At 40.6% G+C, this 22,824-nt stretch overlaps 1 protein-coding gene across 6 annotated transcripts in view; it reads left to right on the plus strand.

Annotated features, from left to right (window-relative positions):
- Positions 1-22,824, plus strand: part of STAG1 (stromal antigen 1) — a 154,353-nt gene that overhangs the window by 99,251 nt on the left and 32,278 nt on the right. For 5 of the 6 annotated variants that reach the window (XM_026075538.1, XM_026075542.1, XM_026075539.1 and 2 more), the window contains 8 exons: positions 2,863-2,980; positions 4,202-4,305; positions 7,292-7,384; positions 7,505-7,594; positions 7,774-7,977; positions 12,268-12,338; positions 17,101-17,188; positions 18,591-18,671. In XM_026075538.1, the coding sequence (XP_025931323.1) occupies positions 2,863-2,980; positions 4,202-4,305; positions 7,292-7,384; positions 7,505-7,594; positions 7,774-7,977; positions 12,268-12,338; positions 17,101-17,188; positions 18,591-18,671 (849 nt within the window). The remainder of the gene's footprint in view (positions 1-2,862; positions 2,981-4,201; positions 4,306-7,291; positions 7,385-7,504; positions 7,595-7,773; positions 7,978-12,267; positions 12,339-17,100; positions 17,189-18,590; positions 18,672-22,824) is intronic. The other variant, XM_026075541.1, reaches the window with a different exon arrangement.

A 22,824-nucleotide genomic window follows, 5' to 3' on the forward strand; every position in this document is an offset into this window, starting at 1 on the left:
ACTTGTCCCCAGTGTACTCTATACTGTATTGCTGATAGTATAGTGGCTACCAGGATTCACTAATATACAAAAATGTTACTGGTGCTTTTTTTAAGATAACCAACTAAAGAATATACCTTTGGAGTTACTCTTCATGAAGTAAATATATTTGAACAGAGTCATCTCTGAGATTGGACCTGGCTGCTCAGGGCTTTATTCAGTTGGGTCTTGAAAACTTCCAAGGATGGAGACTGCAAACATATATATGATGGTATTAAGTGTTTGACAGCCACATTCAGGATAGGATTTTGTGGGACAAATTAACAGAAGTTAACAGGTGGGAAAGGAATTACAAATAAACGTACATATAAATAGATATTCATTTCACTGTAAAATGTATAAAAGACCTGGATCATATAAGGGGCTTAGATGTGAACAGGGTAAGTTTATGAAGGTGATTGTTTATAGAGATAACACGTATAAGAAGTTTTTATGGTAGAAGTACTAACAGCAATTAAGGCTGGGAATGGCAGCTGAATGGAGGAAAACTTGAAAAGAGAGGTTAAGCTGTCAGGTACAGGATTTGCTGAAGAYAGAGGGGAGAAAGGTTTAAAAATGATAAATTCAATTCAGTAATCAGTAAGTGGCCAATGAATATTGAAAGAAAGAAGTTACATAAATGTTTCTGTACAAAAGGGAGGGTAATGTGTTTTGTGTAAAAAGCAAAAAGAAAGGCATTGCAATCATAGTTGTTAGGCTTCAAGGCTTGAGCAAGAGACTTGACTGCGAGGATGAAAAGAAACGCATTATAGAGATGCTGAGAAAGAAGGAGGAGAACATTTAGGTGCAGGGTTAATGTTTAGTTAATGTTAACATTTTTTAGAAACACCCTAGGAACCTGCAAGTAAAGACAGATGAAACACCACTACCTGTATGGGCTGTCAATCTGCTGTCTAAATGGATTAGTATTTACAGCTTCTTAAGAAATGAGATTGTAATATTTGATCATAGTTTCTGGTGAAAATACCTGAGTCGAATGGAGAGCAGTGGTGATGAAGCTTTGCTAGTTGGTGTAATCACTTGGTGATGAGTCTTAAAGTGAGAAGCCCAAATGGCCATAGGCAGAGCCTTAGATATGCCCAGAGCAGCTGGGAGACGAGAAGGGCAACGTGCCCAAAGAGCCTAATTCTCAGCCAGACGGGAACACGTGCTCTGAAGGTAGATCATAAGCACACATGCTTATTTGCCTGCTCCCTTAGGGCAGATGTGCGAGTTGCCACATTCTCTTCGGGCCTCTCTGTCTCAGCTGCTGTTCATATATACTGTATTCCCAGCTAGGAGCTAGAGCTAGCGATGGGGGAGCTGTGCTGAACTGTCATGCCCAGTATCCTCCATGCCTTGATCTGAGTGTGTTCGTGGTTGGGAGTTATCTAGAATGAATCTTGTCCGTCATTCTGAGGCGAGAACGGGTGAAGAAACTCAACTTTGGTCCCAAAGCCACGATCAGCAGAGGCTGATGTAAACCACGCGCTGCTCCTGAGAGCGCCTCTCCCTCAGGGCGAGCTTTTTGCCATTGCCGTCTTTGAGAGAGTGATCACAAGCAAAGGTGAATATTACGGCTCCAGGTTTGATAAAGACTTAGCGAACTGGGAGACGGCATGCGCAGAGGACGAGAAGGCGTAAGCACGAATATCTGCGAGGGTGCCTTCGGAAGGAGATGCAGTTAACCCTGTGACAAGCACTGGAAAGCTCTGTGACACATGACAGTTTCCTCAAGGGCTGTCAGAAATAGAAAAGTAAATACAGTAGATACCACCTTCCGTAAGCTCTTAGATGTTTTCCTATTTAGGAGTCAGTCCCATGTCTTGCAAGTGAGTCAGCTCTGCGTATTTTGCTTGCTGTTTTTTGATGGTGGCTAAAGATCGGTTTCCAGATCAGTAGAAGCCTATGAATTATTTTTCTCGCTTTATAACAGTTGTGTTAATTCACGTAAAGAACATTTTTTGCAGTTAAAGATAAGTTAGTATCAATTCTTTACCCACTGAAATCACTAGGTTTTCTGCTACTGTTTCAGGAGACCAGAATTAGGACGATATCTTGCATTTTTGGAGCTCCATCTATTGTATAGACAGATCACAAAGCTATACTTAGTGACAATTTTGGATCATTACATGATTATTTCAAAACGTGAATGCACATAAACCTAACAAAAACTTTATAGTACTTTATTTTGTAATTACCATACTCCTGAAAAGTGTGAATGTTCTGGCTCACTTTTCAATGCATTGTTGTTTGAATCATGTTGCTAAAAACTGCCCAGCGTGTTTTCCTTTTTCAGAAGTATAGATGTAATATGAACACCATTAGACAAATTTTCATTTTGTTGCTCTCTGTCAAGTTCAAGCTGAAGCTGAATATTGTACTAAAATGAACAAGTATTTCCATATCCATGTGATGCACCATTATTAAAAGCTGTTTGAATGAAAAATAAGTATCTATTCAGAAAGAATGCATTATAGCTCACCCTTATTCTCATGTCCCACCATCTCTTCTTTTTATAATGCAGTAAGAAAGTGAGAAAAAATAAGTTTAGGTCTTCCAGGTCAAAACTCCGAGGGAGATTTTCACAAAAAAACTACTCCATGGAAAATAAGCTCAATTTATTTTTCTTGCCTCTTCCATTAAAACGTACCCCCATTGTCATGGAGTTACATCATTCATTTGAAAGACGACTTTCCAAAGTTAGTTACAAACTTCATTTTCTTTCTGACTGTTGCAAGAGTCCATGCCTGTGGACACTGTCCATGCCCAAATGATTGTGAGAGTTGAAGAGCCAGGACTCGTACCAGAACACTTTACTGATGGTTGCTTTGTAATTTCTAGTTGCATGAACATGCAGCTTATTTGGTGGACAGTTTGTGGGAGAGCTCTCAAGAACTGTTGAAAGACTGGGAATGTATGACAGAATTGCTCTTGGAGGAACCAGTCCAAGGAGAAGAAGGTATTTGTTTAATCTCGGTACTTTATTGATATCACACAATATTGTTAATTATTCCTTGAAATGTTTGTTCTGCTTCAGGGCATGGAGGTGTTTACACTATGGTATGTTCAGAAAGCATATTTGAAGAAGTACAAGTAATGTAGATTTTAATTTAATCTATTTTTAATGAATTCACTTCAAAAGGAATGTAGTTAGTTGAATATTAAATTTTTTGTCTTGTGATGTCTGCTGTAGTGTGGTTGCTTAAATTAAAGCCTGTGACTTTGTCTTCACATCTGAATGTTTAAATGACTTCTATATACATAAATATTTCAATAAATTAGGTAATAGAGTTTTGAATAAACAAGCACTTCAGGTGGTGATAGTAAAATATGGGGCTTCTCCAGACAGTGTTAACACCTAATGAATTCTCAAGAGGAATAAATGAAGGAAACTCTTTTGCAATTAGTTTTGAATCCCATTTGGTTAATAGATCTGTGTGCACAAGACTGGTGGCAAAGGGTCCCTAATGGAAGCGATGAGTTTTGTTCAAGATGCTTTATAAACCTTCAGGATTTTCCTGCTTTGGGGACTTTCACAGTGGTTAAGCGGTTGAAAAGCTGATGTACTCTTACTGTGTCCTAGCATGATGTGCCGATCATCTCAGTGTCTCGACATCTGACTTCTGGTGTCCATCTGTTACGATTGTGGTCATTTATTTCCATGGCAAGTTCCTTAGGAAAGGAGCCGGCACTTTGTGGTTTTTTGTTTATGTATAGCCTAGTGAAGCTTGGCCCTCTAGATGTGACCAGAAGTACTTCCCAAAGAACAGCAAAACTGCGGGATTGTGAGAATATTTTGTAAGGAAGTGCCAGCGAACAGTCAGTCCTTCTCTGTCCTCCCTGCCACTCATTAGTTTGTCGATCTTTGTTATATTCCCCCTCAATTGTCATTTTTCCAGACTGAGAGGTTCCAGCCTATTTAGTTATTTCTTCTACAGGCATCACTCCAGACATCTGATCAGCTTTGCTGCCCTTCTCTGAATTTTTTTCAGTTCTGCCATGTCCAGCTCGAGATGATGTGAACGGTAATTCAAAGAGTGAGCAAGCAAGCTGTGATTTTATACACCAGACAAAATTTTTTCTGTTTTCTTCTCTATTCCCACTATTTTAAAGCTGCATTCACAGATGGTGTGTATATATATCATCAAAACTGATGTTACTTGTTTTTTTCCTTCCACAGCAATGTCTGACCGGCAGGAGAGTGCTCTTATTGAGCTGATGGTGTGTACAATCCGGCAAGCTGCTGAAGCACATCCTCCAGTAGGCAGAGGCACTGGAAAAAGAGTAAGTTGTATTGCAATAGGTGGTTCGGACCTGTGTGTGTGTTACTAGAGCAACAAAAAATACTTGTCTACAGTGCTACTTTGTGACACTTCYAAATAGGATTTTTATAATTGGTGTTTTTATAATTCCTGTTTGATGTAAAAATTTTTGAAGAAAAGTAGTAGAAATTGTATTTCTAGACATGTTTGAATTTTTTGTTTCATTTTGGTTTTTGCATTGCTCTGTTGATTAATATGAATTTACAGCCTGAAAATCTTTTTTTATGACTTTCGGATTTTCTTTGTATCATACCCCTGACTTAGACTTGGAGTCTACCAGCATCTACAACCTGTGCTGTTCATCTAGATTAGAATTGAGAGAGTAGAGCTCAGGAGCAGAATAAGATTGCCTCTGACTGTCTTCCGTTAAAAGGAATATACTTCCAATATGGAGGTGATATTTGCAGAAGAAGCCCCCAGTAGGTGCATCATGAGAGCAGTTAAGCATTGGAACAGAGGCCCAGGGAGGTGGTGCAGTTTCCATCCTTGGAGGTTTTAAAGACCCAACTGGGCAAAGCCCTGAGCACCCTGGTGTGACCCCAGAGCTGCCTCTGCTTTGAGCAGGAGGTGGGACTGGGACTTCCCGAGGTCCCTTCCACCCGAATGGTTCTGTGATTTTATGTATCCATCCTTTTTGGCCTTTTCCACTGGGTGCCGTAAAAATCTCGGAATTTGACATACTGGCCAAATTGCAGTCTGGGTGCTAAATCTTTTATTTATTATATAGTGACTGTTCAGAGACCTACATCAATTTTCAGTTTCATTCCTAAGGCTGGGCACTGGCTTTTAAGCATCGCATTATAAGTCATTTGGATGACACGAGGTCAGGGTGATCACCAGGCTTTCATTTATATTCTCCATAAATACAGCATCCAGGTTTCAAAAGTCTTGGCTTCGCAGACAGTTTTCCCTGCTTTTTGGTAGTCCTCCTCTTTTCTGTAGGTTAGMCTAAAATTAAATAAAGCCATATGAACATTTGGTATTTTTGTTAGATTCACTTCTGAATGATCGTAACTAGATTATAGAATGCCACGGGCTCATTTAAAATGAAATCTAGAGATAGACTTGTCATTCTTTATTGCTAAACTAGAGCAGTTACTTAGCTTCTTAATTTTTATGTGCCAAAAGCATATTAGCCTTATGTCCCGAAACAGCACCCTGGGAAAGGCTCCAAGAAACCATCAGTTTAAACATGGTTTATATACTTTACCTTATAATTGCATATTCTAAGAAATTCCTAATTCATTAAGACATTGAGAGGGGACAATCTACAAAAGTACTTACTCCAATTTACATGAGCATTTATTTTCCTGGGTTACCAGCTCTGCTTTGTCAGTACAATTTAACCTTGTGTTTTGTCTCTACCTCCAACCATCCTGGCAGAAAAAGCAAACATTTAACAAAAATTTTGTGTTTGTATTTTCTGATTGGGGCACCAAATAATGTCACTATTAGCTTTCTGGGTAATTTTTCCATCTCAGGAGATCCACAGTTCAGATCACTTAGGTTCAGCAAATTTCTTAAGTCTTAGAATGTCTATGTCTGTATATTTCTACAAAGCTAAAGAAAACATGTCAGTAAAATAAAATTCACCTTCTGAAGGGTGATCAAAAGAGCATTGAGATCATCCTAGGGACCCAGCTTGCTTAATGGCGCCATTGCCTAGTAATATTTGGTCACCCGGCTATGACTGGGTTGTCAGGAGGTCGGAGCCTGCCGTGACCGCTGCACGGACCTTGCCTGCTGGTGCGCTGGTGGCTTCTGCTGCCGCTGGGGGTGCTGCGTTGCGAGCCGGTACAAGACCTGCAGTTGCTGCTGTGGTGTCCAGCCGTCTGCCATGTGCTGTGGCAGAGGCTTCCTATCCCTGGTGACAAACCTCTAGCTGTTCCCCTCCTTTCCACTGTTGTTTTGGATCCCTGCTGCCACAATAGGCTGCCTCTTGTCTATGTGCCCCAGTTTCTTCGTGATTTTGTTTCCAGCTGTTCATCCTCACCTAGAGAGAGATGTAGGTACGACGTTTAGCTTTTGCTTGTTTTCAGGTAGGTGATGAATTCCRGGGAGTTAGCGGCAGGGATCTCTGACTTGTCGGTAGAGGTTTGTCATATTYCTGTGATCTCACTAGCGTCTTCTCCAAGCTGAAATGGAAACAGGTTTCTAATTATGCACTCCTCTTCTTGCAAAATAGTTTCTCCTCTGACTTTAGCTTGTACCCTCATTGTGCAGTCTAGCAACTTTGCTCTACATAAATCTTTAGCTAACCTGGRATATTCTGTTATCCTTCTTTGCTTTCAGAAGTATTCTTCATGACCGTTCTACCTTTTTGAGGCCAAGAAGCCAGCTCTAAGCTTTTACAGAGCATGCTGGGTTGATTATTATCCATCTATTCACTGTTTCAAGGTGTTTTTGCTATGACAGCATTTGTAGCTTCGATATATCTGTCATTAAAATTTGTAAATGAGTTCTGTGAACTTGAATGTATGTTCTCACTGAGAATTACATTCCAGTTTAGAGATGAGACCCTGAATCTGCTAACGAAAATCACTGTTACAGGGTGGGTTGGTTTGGGTTTTCTTAATTATACTTCATTTCACCCTGATGTCTTACATTAACACTACATCTAACGTGTGAAAGCCAGAGCTCATTTGAAAGTAATAGCAAACCTTCCACTCACTTGGGTTATATTTGAATTGCAGTCCTAAAAAAACGTTGATGTGTAGAGACGATACCATGCTGGATGAAATGACGTTTTCCTTTTCAGGCTTCTTAGGACACATGGCCCTCCCATGTAACCACTCTTCAGTCCAAATGTTTTAGGKTTTTTTGCTCCTATTTTGATTTTTTTTTAATACACTTGCATGGGTTTTTGTTTGTAATAGAAACTTTAGAAAAATTAATGACTGCTATATTCAAAAACTTCATTCACTGTAGTAATTTTTAATTGCTTGCAGGTCTTAACGGCAAAAGAGAGAAAAACTCAGATAGATGACAGAAATAAATTGACTGAGCATTTCATTATTGCACTTCCTATGTTGCTATCAAAGGTACATTTTTCTACAGCATAAATTGTTTACTGGTATTTACAATTGTCTTTAAACTTTTTCATTATGTTGTATAAATTTTTATTTTTACTTCATTTTTTGTTTTGTTTCAATGATGTCTAGTATTCCGCTGATGCAGAGAAGGTTGCAAATCTCCTGCAAATACCTCAGTATTTTGATCTGGAGATCTACAGCACGGGCAGAATGGAAAAGGTATGGTATATCGGGCAAGAACTCTCACSGTTTTCAAGAGTCTGATTACCAGTGTAGTCACATAGTATAGTGCCTGAATTAGTAATCTTACCTTGATTTGGTGTATTCTTCGCCTGAGTGTTGTTTTGAGTTTCATTGTTCAGGTAAYGTGAAAGCTGAACTTCTCTTCTGATCTGCAGCATCTGGACGCCTTACTGAAACAGATTAAGTTTGTTGTGGAAAAGCATGTGGAATCAGATGTTCTCGAAGCCTGCAGCAAAACCTACAGCATACTCTGTAGTGAAGAATATACCATCCAGAATAGAGTTGACATAGCCCACAGCCAACTTATTGATGAATTTGTGGATCGATTCAACCATTCTGTAGAGGATCTGCTGCAGGAGGTTTGTTTTCTTAAAATGAATTTAGATTACGTAAAACAGACTATGGTAAACTGCAGAAAAACATCCGTACTGCATCATGAAATTATCCATGTGAAGACTCAGTGCAGCAACAACTATTTCATAACTATTTGGAGCTATTTCTCTATGTAGAAAATCCCCTAGACTAGTCATTAAGCCTGCAAAACCTTGATGCTGTCAAAGAAAGACCACAGCACCATCCTGCTTCTGCRAATTTAGTGTAGTATTTGGACAGTTCACATGGGAAATGAAATGGATGAATGGGTGAAAGCTGATGAAAAATGTAGAGAAAGGTGTGTTTACTTTAATGCTGGTGGTGATTCTAGTAGTCCTGAATAGATATATGCWGGCAGCAAAATCAAGACTGGATTATGTCTTGAATGGAAGAGAGGATTTAGTAAAACATTTATAATGGTTTACTGAGAGAATTCTGGAAAGAAGGAAATAAAGATATAGGTCTGAAACCTGGAGGTATCTGGGATTTACTTAAAAGAATTTACCCTTCAAAATATGTAAGAGACAGAATACATTAAATAAGGATAGAAATTACTCTTTTYTTTTGCTTTGCATAAATTTAACTTTGTTTAGCACTACTTAATTTGTTTAATTCTCATGCTTTTTATGCATAACTTAGGGGCTGCATAGGTCTTTTTCTTCACTTCGTACAGATTAATGCACTGGCACGTACACTTAATTTTAGATGCGCGTGTATAGAAAGTTAAGCTACAGTCTATATTTTATAATTGAATATCAAAGAAAAGAAGCTTTTCTCTATCTTTAYGTAATATGCCACATACATACATACTGTCTGTATGCCTTGCTATTTTAGAGTAAATAAATACTTGTCTGTTTTGGGAACGTATTCCATCTTACTTGGCACATAAGTAAATAAGGCAGTGCATGCGGGAAGCAGGCACTCCACAGCCCAGAAGAGTTAGTGCGCCTCCGTATGCTCTTTGATAGAACATATCTGCCATTTTATCTATGGTTTTTCAGCAACTTCTGCGCACAACCTGAAAAGTGACATTCTAAAATTTATACTTCATCCCTGTCCATCTGTGGCAAGTGCATCCTTTCAACTAATGCCACATCACATGTCTCAGCTGTCTGGGAGAAGTTTATATTCATATTGTTTTAATAGCCCTAGATTTTTTGAGGTTCCTCACCTCTGGCCAACAGGACCGGCAGCTCTGAGAAGAAAACCTTGGGGAATCTATTGCTGACTTGGGTAGCAAAAGGGCTAAAGTTGGACTGCCAACCCAAAGATCCCATTCAGAGCGAGCCAGGTTTTCCATACCAGATGCCCAGGAAGTGATCACTGTAAATAATGGTCTTCACCGTTTCCACTGGTACCTGCTCACAGCGATTTTACAGCTCTGGTGAAGTCCACGCGTTTTCGCCCTCCTTGCATCCAAGACTCATTCTGGCTCCATATACAGAGGCAAGGGACAAGGCTCCTATGAGGCTCTTTCTCCAAACCTATCTCTTGGAGAATCTTAAGTTCGGCATCTGTTTTCACAACCAAACTCAGACCAGCACAAAGCATATCATTCATACTGTCTTGCCTGGAGATGAAAGAAAGTGCTTATGCCTATGGTTTTTTCAAGAATCAGACCCAGAAGGAAGAGGAATCTTAAATCTTTGGCACTGACTTGCCATCTTTGTTATACTCATTGTCTTAAGACATTATGAAGATGTCTCCTTTGAGCTTTTTCCCCTAATTTTATCTCTGAGCACCTGCAAAGCAAATGCCGTGTTTGTTCTCTCTAGAGACGGTCACGTAACGGCCTGTGTAACAAACACAAATGAGGTCTGCCTGGGGACACGCAGCCTCTGCGGAAGAGCCACCCTTGAAGAGTCCACACCGCTTCGCTGTGAAGCCGGCTTTATCCATCCATGGGGTGGATTATGTTTTCCATCCCTTSAAGGGTTCAGAGGCTGCGTTCTGCTCCCTGGATAGTTTAACTTCAGTACCCAAGAAAAGATCAGCTCACCGTTTTAACAGAGCTGTTGAGACACCCACAAATAATATTTTCAACCCCAATCCTAGACTCAGTTAACGGCTGCAGGAACACTTACGACTCCTGTGGCTCTACAGCAGGTATCATTTCTCTGATTTTCCCATTCTCCTCTACGCAGCAGCTTTGAAGAGGAGTCAAGAGACAAGAACCTCTAACTCCGCTACCTCCTTTTCTGTCATCCACRTACCCTTTTGGAAACCAGCAGTCCCATGAGTGTTGAGTTTGGTTTACTCTAGCATCAGTCGCCTTGTTCTTGGATTTTCTGGTCTGAGGATATCCAGTCCCATTTTCACCTCTGCCACCTTGCAGTCCCTATCTATATTTCAGAAGCCTTCCTCAGGGAGTCCTCTCCAGCGGGAATTATGGTCTGTGGGGCACAAGGAACCACTTTCCAGCCACTACAAGCAGTAAAGATGGAAGGAGACTGTGAATCTGCCTGTCTTCCACCCCCAGCCCACACTGCAGACCAGTTATGCCAGTTTATGCCAGTAAAGCATTTAGGTTCAGTTGCGTTTTAGACTATGGATACATGAATGTTGAGAGAGTCCAGAAAATGCACTCTGTGCTTTAGGTGCTCTGTAGAGGCCTGCAGCGCTGTCCTCTCCCTTCTGACACTGCTCTGACCTCACCGCTGCGCAAGGGGAATCAGGAGAGAGCAGTGAGATCCCAGGATTCATAAGTTGCTTCCATCCCAGGAGAAATGCATGGAGGAGAAAGCTTTTTCCTTCAATCTTCCTTTTATTACTTAGAACTGCTCTTGAATCAGTAAGCCTGTAACTGCTTATTCACACTCCGTTTCCCTTCCCTTCTCTTTGCGGGCTGCTTCTCTCTGTGCAGCGCTCAAGCGGGAGAAGYCCTGAAGGAGGCACTGAGGTGACTGGACAAAGCTTGATCTTCTGAAGGAGCAGGGGCCGGTGGTAGCAAATACTTCTGCTGCAGCCCCTTCCTTCACCCAGCTTTGGGCAGGGGTAGAGAAAYGCGAGCAAGGGCTTAAGATCTTTGTGTGTATTCACTTGGGGACCTGCATGAGAGACGGATGAGGATTTGAGAGAAGAGCCGTGGCTGGGAGTCATATGAGAAATGAAGAATTAAGAGCTTTAGATCTGTAAGGAACAGGGAGGGCAGAGGTCAGACGTATGACAAGGAGAAGGATGGGGAGATGAAAATAAGACAAAAATGTGAGATAGCAAGGAATTTAAATTTTGGCATTTGTCATTTTCTTTACTGGATGATAGTTTGTGGAATAATTAATTTTAGTAAGTTTATTTAATCATTAAGAAGAGATTTTAAATTCTGCAGCACACACATCTGTACCCAAGCAAGCATCACACTGTTTTACGGCTCCCTACTAGGTTGATAATGAGAGAAACATTGATTGACAATTGCATCTGAAGGCAGGGAAATGTTTAATTCCTGGGCTTTTAGTTGGAAAGCAATTGATTGATCAAAACAAAATGAAATGGAGAAGAATTGCTTTAAGTGTATTTTCCACTTCAGAAAGTTCCTGGAAAAATTGAAGTTTTGGCAATGTCTTCTTTCCAGTGGTTCACTAGGAGAATTTGATGCTCAGTTGGCATAAAATTTTAGGATAATGACATTTTAAAATGTCAAAAAATAAAAATTAAATTGAAATTAAAAGTTTTGATTGCGTTGTGCAATATTTACTCTAGGGTTTGTGATTCCTCCAGATTTGTAAAATCTGGAAAAACAAGCCCCTGCCATCCAGTTCTGAACATATGTCACTCTGTACGATGTGACTGTCACGCGTTACAATGTGTAACACACTGAATAGCAATGAAGGATATGAAAAGAAAGGGATTTTCCCATTGATCATTGTAAAAACCTCCTATTGACATCTGCAGTTTTCTGGTGTGGAACAAGAGGAGCATTTGGCTTTATTCTCGTAGCTCATTCATCAGCTGATTGCTAAATTGCAGTTCAGGCCTTTTTGTAGAGCGAGCTAGAGCTCAGGTTTTTTTCCTTGGGGAACGATTTCTACTGCTAGAGGATGCTGGTTTGAGTATTAATACTGTGATACCGCTGAATATTATCAGATGATCTTGCCTATTTCCTAGTGCTATGCAGTGGTTATTTCCATATTATTATTATGGAACCAAAATAAAAGTAGTCGTAACATTTGAAGTCAGTTTTGGTGTCAACATAAACTTTCAGATGAGTCTGCTCCTCCCTCTGCAGTAATGTACTCTCAGTGCATGGATTTTGCTCTTCATGGATTTCCTTTCATTTTCAGGGAGAAGAAGCTGATGACGATGACATATATAATGTGCTCTCCACGTTAAAGAGATTAACCTCTTTTCACAAGTATGTGATTTTCCCTGGAAAATTTACTATGTTAATTTTATCATCTCAGCAAATATGAGTTGATGTCTGGTGTTAGGAAATGAGAAAATTTATGGTCTAAACTGTAAAATGGAGATTGATGAATGCTTGATGGCATTGTGAGTATTACTATTTGGTCTAGTCTGTGACCTTGCTTAGTTAATGACTTATTACTTTTACAGATTTGTTATGAAAATGCATATGGCATACCATCCCGTGCTAAATGCTTCTATACCTRGGAGTGTTGTACCGATATTCCCCTGCACGTCAGACAATCTGCGCATAAGGGACAATTCGTATCTCCACAGCCAGTGGATGCAAACCACATCTTTGCTTTGAGCCTCAGCTTAGGAAAGGCATGGAGGAAGTTGTTTCTCTCAGTTTCTGCATGCCTTTGAAATGTTTCTCTTCAAAATAGTGAAAATGAGCAGTAGTAATAATAATCATTAATAGTTTATGATGAGAGTTTGGAAGACAGCATTTCTCTTCCTGCAGAAATGCCAGGAATACAGTTTCCAGCTGAGTTGTTGGCAAAGTCTTAACTGCCTGGATTGCACAGAAACGCCCTTCACCAGCCACGGGGTGCACCAGAGCAAAGGAACCAGGCATAAGCTTTTTGTGTCCTGCTGCTCTCTGAGACCTGTGAGCACCCCATAGCTTGTAGAACATCCTGGACCATTTCACTTGACCCGCCTGAATTTCGGAGGATAAYACAAAGACTTAATCTTCCTCCTCTGTCAATTGTAGGAAGTAATTGCTCTTGGTCAGCAGGCAAGAAAGCTTCATATGTTGCTGAGAGTCACAAATCATTTCTTCCTTATCACAAGATGTGAGAGGTACTTGCTTCTGTAACCTTTTTTATACCAATAAGTGTGTTTGGTTTTAGTGACTTGCTTCTCCCTCTGTGCTGGGCTTGGTCCTCACTTAATCCTAAATCTTGTATTGGCTCACTGTATGAAGTAGTTCTGAAATATCTGTTCTTTCTTTCCATTCTACARGAGTCCCACAGAGTTCATTAAATCGTTACTAATTTCTGTAGTGAAGCAGGCTGATACATGTGCAAATTAGTTTTTCGGTCTCCCTGGTAACACTCTGGAGCCACTCCTGCCTTCCCCGACAGGACTGGTGAAAGCCGTAATTCACATCCAAGAGAGCAGCACAACTCTTAAGACTTTCCGGAGAGAGTCTCTCATGTATACTTTCTTCCTTTAGGGTTCCAAATCTCTAAAGAGGTATTTCAGACTCTAGACAAAGTTTTGTAGAATGAAACACAAATCAGGCTCAGGGACATCTAACTTCAAAAAAAAAAAAAAAAAAAAACGAAAAGAATCCAATCTTGTAGGGCTGAGAATAGCTGTGTATCATTTCTCAGCTGATTTGGGATTTATGATTATATTTCAATGGGAATTTCTAATTAATATCTGCTGGTATATAGGGACTGAAATCCTTTTCATTACTCCACTGAATGTTAAGTCTGCTGTGGTTTCTTTGTTAAAGGGAAGCAATCATACCATCTGAGACAGAGTTTTACCAAACCTTTAGATATGAGATTAAGATCTTCAATCCAACCTTGCATTGAGTATTCTCTTCTCAAAGAAGAGTGGCTGTTGCCTGATACTGTAGTTGTCTGTCATCAACTGGTAGCCAGAAGAAATTAAATCAGTAGAAGAAGTTGAAGTGGTAGGCTAACAACTGATATCTGGCAGATCTTCAGACAGTGCAGTGAAAAAGCAACTGCTGAGGTTTCAAAAAGAAACAAGTCCTTCCCTTCTTGCAGTAGGAGAACCTTCAAACTACCTTATCTGTGCTTGTGTTTCCTTGGAAGTTGCTGCTTCATATTCTAGGATAAAGGAACCATAACTCTTTTTTTCCAGGGAGTTAAGGACAGATATCCTGTAGACCATATTTGCTGCTCAGTTTTCCTCCTAATTAAATTAAAGTAAATCAAATGGTAATGAAATCACTYGCAGTATTAGAAGGCTTACAGGCTGAGTCAATGAAACCAATTCGGTGGGAGATAGATATTTTAGAAAGAACAAAATGCTGTTTGGCAGCAAAGGGCTCGCATCACACTTTTTAATTAAAATGTCTTTCATCAAACAAAGATGGCRGTATTTCAGGTACAAATGAAATTCTTCATTTCAATCTTTCCTTCCAAGTCTTCGGAATGGAATAATAAACCTTGTTGAGGTTTTCTGAAATAAAACACGTGGAATAAACATTTAGGCTTCTTTTTGCCAGGGCCTCACACACAGTTGTAGCATCTTTTGGGGTTTTACGTACATGGAGACAATCTTTCCATACCGTGTGTCCAGCCCAACTCAGCTGAACTTTCACACTCAACACATCAGATTCCTTCAGACTAAGTTATGTGGAAGTTTGTTACATCCTGAAGAAGGAGGGATGAAGATAAACGAAACCTCAGTAGAGAAGCAAGACTGTAGCTAGCAGAGCTGTTCCAAGCCCAGGGTACAGCTCTGCTCACTACGTGCATCTTCTAAAAGACAGCAGTTTTGTGGAGGGAGAGAGAGATCAMCTCTTTTATAAGGAGTTTTCTGGGCCTCTTCTTTCCACCCTTTCAGAAACGCTGTGGAATTGATATCTTTACCTCAGCTCCCATAGTGTCTGGTAGAAACACGTGCCCCRGGGAACAGTGCTATCCACAGGGATGAAAAGAATCCTTCTTTCATGAAATGTTGGACCTGGTTTTCTGTAGTCCACCATGAAGATGTTCTGACATGGAAGGGACCAAGAGAGGGAAAATTCTGTGTTAAATATGAATTTTCATTCTAAGAATCTCTATGCCAGACAAGCTGAACCTCTTTGGTGCATTGTGTTATGTTCAACGTTTTTGGGKKTTTTTTTGCTGTTGTTTTGATTGTTAAGTAGTTCAAAGAAACAAAGGTGTTCCAGACTATCCCTAAATTTAATGTGGAGGCTCCTCTTTAAGGAAGYGTACATTGCAAAGCACTATGAAACTTGTACGGAGTTGGTAGTTTTCAGCTTTGGAAGCTGTTGCTCTGGAAGGCTCTTCCTGAGGACGCTTCCAAGGCCGGGCTCAGAGCAAAGAGCTAAGGTGTCCCCAGCTGTCACGGCCGGGGGCAATGCCCCACGGTGACAGCCCTCTGACATGGAGGGGTCTCAAATGAAAAGTCAGAGGTAAGACAGTTCTTCCTTTCAGATCCTCTGTGGGATAATCTATGCTGTGATATCTGCCTCTGCCCACCAAGGAGATTTTACTGCTTTAATTACAATGCTATAATTAAGGAGGTACGGCTCTGCCTTGCTAGCAGCTCTGTAATTTGCTGAAGCAGGGTCTGTGCGCTTGATATGACTAGTCAGAGGCAGCTCCCTGAGAGCCTGTAATTTATCTATAAAACATCTCATTTCCATACTTCCACAACCATCCGGAATTTAAGTGTGGGGGTATGWTTGCTTTAAAAAAAAAAAAAAAAAGTTTTTTTCTTTTAAGATTTCCAGACTGTTGTTSTTCTGTTTGTGGATTTTAATGAGAAGTCAGGATGCACCTTGGCTCAGTGGCACAACCTTGGAGCGCGTGCTTCACTTGCTCTCAGCATAAGGGCATTAATTGTTAAGTTTTCTGCAAAACTTTTACGTGTGAGGTTTTCCAGGTTGTGGGGCTAACACGCTCCAGACTAACAGCATTTTGTTATAGGGATTTTGATAGGATCTAGGCATTCCTGGTCTTGAGTTTCAGACCTAGAGAATTATTCTCTATGCCTGAGCAAGGTAGTTAATTATTTAAACAGTCAGAGAGCAGCAATGCAGGGCAGAAGCAAAGGGGTGGGAAAGTGAGCGTATCTTGGCAGTCAGGGTGCTCGGATGAGAGGGAGTCAGATGCAAGAGACTGCTTTATCTGATTTAACTTGCCAGGTCAGTCTGAGCATCCCTCCTCCTTCTAGGTGAGTATCCTAATCACCAAATTTCTGATTATTCTGCGGTGGCTTGCCCTTTTGTATGTGTTTATAAATCATTTCAAATGACCTCAGTTTAATTCCGCTGCAGAATGGGAAAAAATGTTAAACACCATTATAATTTATTCAATATTTGTCAGTTCTATATAAATAAAACTATAACTTGAGCTGTTGAGATCTATAAGACTGCAGAATATATGTTGCAAATATATTCATCTTGCTGGAGAATCAGATTAGTATAACTTAATTGTGAAACGCTGGGGGGGCAGTTGATACCATCTGTCTCATATACCTGCATATGATGCTGTCTTACTTTAGGATATATTAAGGTCTTTAATATTTAGTGATAATGTATATTATTTTACCCTAAATAATAGAGCAGACGATTATGTAAATTTATTTTGCTTAAAGCAGTTTTTCCACTCAATATATATTGTGGGAGTTAAGTCGTAGTTTCTGCTACAATGCCAAGGGAAGTGCCTTCGGAAGATCTGTTGATGTTTAGAGCCAGAGGAGAGCTGATTTAGAGGCAACCCTGAGAAGGAGCTAGTAACTGCACTTAAATTTCTTTTTACGGATGTGTGGTATGCATCAAGTTTATCTCCTCATTGCAAAAATCTCGTGTAGTAAAAGATTTTTGCTCTGTTATCGGGAAGCAGAACTTTTGCTTTTAACGTGGCGTGAGCTACTTGTATAGCTGCCTTGTTCAGCGTACGCTCTTGTCTCAGCCTTGCCGAAATACCAAACTACTCTCTGAGCTGCCAGCGCCGAGAACCCAACTAATCTCTCTTTATTGCTTCTCATCCTAGTGCTCACGATCTCACAAAATGGGATCTGTTCAGTAACTGCTACCGATTACTGAGAACTGGAATTGAACACGGAGCGATGCCAGAACAGGTACAGTAAGCCATGCCTACCTTACATCGTTTGGGGACTCAAGTGTTAAAGAGTTTGGGGGGTTTTTTTGCTTGTTTTTTTTAAGAGATTAATTCACTACGCTTTAGTTATTTAAAGAAATCATGGGGTCTTGAATGAAATTACTACTGTAGTGAAGTGCCTTTCAAGGGGTGAAAAATCTTGGATTCTTCTTCTGTTTCTGCTTTTGCTCTATGTGATTTTGACCAAGCTACTTGCCCCACATTTCTCATCTGTGAAATAAAGTTACGTTCTTGGCTGCACTGCGTAAGTGATCATGTTTACACTGAAACCCAGCTTTTATAGAACTTGTCTACATTTGGAATTATCACAGACAATTATTTTGTATTGAAGGTAAGATGGATGCTTATGAAAACCAGGAACTAAGACAAGCCTATAGGAGGGATGCTGGCCAGCTTTTCCCGTGGAGTTCTTTTAGCGGATGTTAATCTTAGACTTTTTGCCTCCTAATTTTGTTCTACTCTTCTCATGGATGAGCACAGGGGCCATTTCTCCTTCTCCCAGGATGCACTTCCAGTTTCAAACGTAAACTGCCTACTCCAGTATTTCAGCATATTTTAAGTTAAAATTTGGGTTGAATTGGAAGGCAGCTGTTAATTCTAACCAGGCTTCATTTAGGAAAGAATTCTCTTCTCAAGAAATTCTGTAAAAATGTTTTCTAGAAGGAATCGTAGGGGAGACGTGGGGTGCCGGGTGTTGGGAGGTCTGACTCTTTCGACAGGCAGTTAGATGAGGAATTTTCTACGGCTTTGTCCCCTACTGCCTTCCCTCGGCCAGGCGAGGCGCAGGTGTGGCACAGCGTTAGAGCCTGCCGGTCTCGGCCCCCCTCATTGCCACGGGCCYGTGTGTAGCCACGGCTCTGAGCTGTGTGACCTTCCGCTCTCTCTGCAGTCGCTAYTTAAGGCTACTTAGTATTTTCTCCTTTTTTTTAAGAAGTTGGGCTACATGGTCATCTGATAATGGCACAGAATTGCTGATTATTCTATTAGCCAATTAAGATGTAGAGATGTTTAAACAGATGCTTTTGCACTGAGATACGCAGGTGTTGGCTTTTACTTCTCTCATGTTGTGAGACATGAGAATATAGAGAGAATATAGAGAATATAGAATATTATATTCTAATACAGTTTTCTGCTTTGTTTTGCTTCCRAGCATGTACACAGTATTTTTTTCATCGACAGTAAACTGGTTCCTTACCGCACCAAACTGAGCGATAACACCGTATCCTTGAAAACAAAAAGTGTTGCCGAAGAGCTGCTCCTGTTTTTTTCTTCCCAAAATGCCTTATAAATTTTACATACGTATTAGTGATATGCCTGATATTTCCAGCGCGCTGCGATTCTTTGTGTTCCCTCTGTTGCAGATAGTTGTTCAGGCACTGCAGTGTTCCCATTACTCTATTCTCTGGCAGCTGGTGAAAATCACTGAGGGCTCCCCTTCCAAAGTAAGTAGGGATTCGATCGATACAAATTTTACTGGAGAGACAGAACTTGCCTAAATATGCATTAGACCTGATTCTCTGTAACTTCACCTCATGTACAGTCATTTTATGCCAGTGCGAAGGAGATATAAAATGTTGCTGTTTTCATTTAATATGTTTAAGATCTGTTTAGTATCATGAATTTGTCTAAGCAAGCTATACGAACAGCAGTGAAAGCTTGTCWGTATTGGGATTTAACACTAGTTGACTTTTATGTTTTTATTGCTGAAGATACTTAATGTGCCCTGTTGTGAGTACAGCAGTTTGCATGAATGGTTAAGTAATGTTGACAATACTCACCTAAGGTTGCGAGCAATACTGTTGATTTCTACACCGTGGATAGCTTAATATTTATGTGTATTTACTGTGTTTACCTTTTACTTACATTTTTTATGTTGCTAAATATAAAGGTCAGGTTGAAGTAAGTGCATGGAAGTGTAATGTGGTAAGGACAATGTTACATGTAACTTATTTATTATATTTAGCCTTTCCTGGATCTTTTCTTAGCTTTTTCTTAATCACAGGGCAAAATTATGTCTTTTTAGGACAATTTCAAAAGTACTACATCAAATCAAAGCTCTATGAAAACAGAAATAGTAGGTGTACTTCCCCATCAGCTTCAAAAATAGTAAAGTACTATAAAAATAAGCATTTAATGTGCATAAAAATGGCAAAATGCACTGTAAATAGTTTTCTGGAATATTGATGCATTTGACATTTTAAAATAGCTTCTGGAAAATAAGAACCATTGCTGTTCTTTATTCAGGCTTTCCTTCACATTGCCCTCGCTCGTCTTTTCAGAGGTGTTTGCTCAATCTCTTTAGCATGCTGCTAGTGTACAGTATCACACCTGGACCCCTTACAGCTGAGCAAACTGACTACATCCCATTTGTTTTAAATGAACTCAGAATCTCGTCACAATCAAAGACTCTGAAGTCTTCCCGGCTGGCGGTACTGTTATCCYTGGGGAGAAAATTTCACTTCGACAGAAGGAACTTAGTAACTAAAAGTCAATTCCGGAGGCCATGCCCCACTTCCACCCTTAAGTCCGTAAAACCAGCCCACCAAATCTCAGTCTAATGCTTCCCTAGTAAGGAAAACCGGGTTGCCGATGACCTGTGTGCCGAAGATTTGGGTACGGGGAACCAAGCGCTTAGCGCAGATGCAACTCCTGGTCAACTAGCCGAGGCCGGACGCTGTCTTCAGCCGCTTTGTTACAATCTTCCGCGTGTGCTCTGGCTGGAGGGGGTTCGCTCGGCAGCGTGCCCCCTCCCAAGGTGCCCAGTGACCGCGTGCTCCTGCTCGCCGTGCCCTGCCCTGGGCACACAGGCACGTGCGCGGAGCGTTCAGCACGGTTCTTACCTCCCTTTGCTGCTTTTCTCCGTTTTTTGGAACTAAGCGCAGTACGATGCTGCAGTGCAGCGTAAATGGTGCTGAGTGATAGCCACCAGCATTGCTGGAGAAAAGGTTTCACGATTTCTTGTGTCTAATTATAGCAAAAGAAACATACTTACCATAAATTATAGCTAGCAGCCGACATATACAGTATCTATCTGCGTAGGACCTAGTCAGGAGCTTTGCATTTTGGAGCCAAAGTATGTGGACTGTTGTTTGCAACATTAACACGGTGGTCCAGTTAAGCTGAAAGAGGAAGAGYCCTTTATATATTCCAGTCATTGAGGTTTTCTCGGAGACAAGCTCAGTGCCTTTCTTTTTCTTTGGCCTACTTTTTCAAAATAGGATACATACCTATGATACATTGTTATATGAGATAAATGCATAATAGCCTTGAGCTTTCATGTATTTCTAATACCATTCTAATTCATATTATTCATTCTGTAGATCATAGAAATGGAAATAAATACGAAAGATAAACTGTGAAAGACTGTTTGAAGTACAAGTCAGTTCTGCTTCTGGAATCTCTGATAAAAATCATAATTATTCTAGCCTATAGAGCTCTTACTATTTTAATGTTTGGGGTTTCACCTCCACCCCCTAAAAAAATATTCAGTCTTATGATTGCTTAGTTCAGGAGGAGCATTGCATTAATGCCCTTCATCTCTTCACAGCTGGCCAGCAAGCCAGCTTTTCCCACAACTGAAGCAGGATAAAGAGAAATCCTATGAACCTGACGTGGTTGTAGCATTTTCTTCTATGTGTTTTTCTATCAAAATTTCCATTTAGTTTGTTGACTGTGAAAATAAATCCAGTCTATATCTGTTTTTTAATTCTTTAGGAGATCATTTTGCCCACGGTTGTTTGCCATGAGCTAGACTTAAGAATTAGCAAGCACTGAAATGGAATGACTTCCAATGTGTGATGTATGGGCAAGGCAAAGTCAGTAATGAGAGYATCTCACAGTGAAGACCAGTGTATTTCAGTAGCATTTTTGAGACATTYGGGCTCCTACAGCAACAGCTCTGACACAGTATTTTAACACGTAGGTCCACCCAGATTTCCAGTGGTGCTTTGCTGTAGTTGTGATTATCTGAGGACATACAGAGGTGACGGTTTGTAGGCCAAAACGGTATCTTTAATAGACCAATAGATAGAGTTGCAAAATTCAGGCAAGCTTCTGGGCACGCAAGCTCTTCAGGTTTGAAATCCAAGCGGAAGATTACAAAGCAAATTACAAGCTGCGAACAAGTGCTCGGAATGGATTTAGGTACAGATCRGGTGAGTTGTCTCCAAAAGAAAAGGAAAAGGTCATTGGTACCTATGCGGGGGGAAAAGGGGGGGTGACAAAACGCAGGAGGTGGGTAGGAGGTGGATACCAGGGAGGGGAAGGAAGATAGATAAAAGATGAAAAGRTYAGTGCGGAGAAGGGAATTTCTAATATGCCATAAAGCTAATCTCTCAGACACCTTGTTTTTCTGTATCCAGTAGATTTATGATTTTTTCYTCCCCAAGGCTTATGTTTAGAAGGTGATTTTTAGATTTCCCTTGAGCACCCAAACTGAGAGATCRGAGATGGAGTGATTGATTTCTAAATGTTCATCCACTGCCAGCTGGGTCATTTGTGTGAAYTCATGCTGGCAAATAGTATTTACTCTGTTTCGCCTACGCAGTTACCATGTAGGCAGTCAGTGGACAGGATAAAGTATATTAAAATTTTGGGGTTGTGAGTACAGGATCAAGGGTGTTAATGTTTCTGTGGGAGGAGGTACTTATTTTGGTAGTAGTGGAAATATATTAGCAAGTTTTACATTTCTGAATCAGGTGTGCTCTACATCCATTGGGTGTACTTTGCACTACAGGGAGTTTGCCCCTGACATTAAGTTCTTTGAATGTGGAAGGCTGTTTGGAGGGTGGGATGGGTGATTCTGGTAAGCTTTTTTTCGAATTGGTATCTTCCTCTAGTACAGCCTGTAATTGCTAAATGACTTTGTGTACCAGTTCCAAGGAAGAGTCATATGTGACATGCAGAGATGCACAACAGGGAGCAGAATCTTTCTAGGAATGAAGTTATTCTTTCTCTAGATGGCCAAATAGGGATCTCTCTCCCAAGGGGATTGCCCTTGTCTGRGAAGTGTCCTGTTTAGATTACCCCGGTGGGCATCATGCTGCGCTCAGGGCACGTGGAGTGATTCGGTGTAGTACACCTGTTGGGCGTGTTTTGGATTACGGCTGATTGTATGTGATGCTGGTTGTGTTGGTCTGGAGGCTTTACATGTGTCGCAGGGAAAAACTGCTCCACCCCTGTGTTTAAATCACATTAGGATCCAGGCAGCTTATTGATTCATTAATGACACATAATTAAGCTGCACTCATCATGTCAGCTGCTGTTATCCAGGCCATGTCAGTAAGAGGAGGCTCTGTGGATTCCCCCGCACTACATAATGTTACAACTTACATTGACCATAGTGCTGAGGAAAGCGATGTTCATATTAAAGTGTTTCAGAGACATTTGGTGGAAGGGTGATTATTTGAATTAGTAAGAAAGTCCGGATTCTCTGCCAAATGACAAAGATGCCACCAGTCATCTGAAGTACAGCATAGAGTTGGGGAACAGTTATTTTAAAACTCTTCTTAAAGATGACCTATGAAAAAAATGGCATATTGTGGAGTCATCTTCGTGCCTAAAATCTGAAAGGAAGCATTGGTTACTAAAAGTACA

This window comes from Apteryx rowi, unplaced genomic scaffold (genome assembly GCF_003343035.1).
Source record: "Apteryx rowi isolate R43461 unplaced genomic scaffold, aptRow1 scaffold_406, whole genome shotgun sequence".
In the NCBI taxonomy this organism is placed as follows: Eukaryota; Metazoa; Chordata; class Aves; order Apterygiformes; family Apterygidae; genus Apteryx; species Apteryx rowi.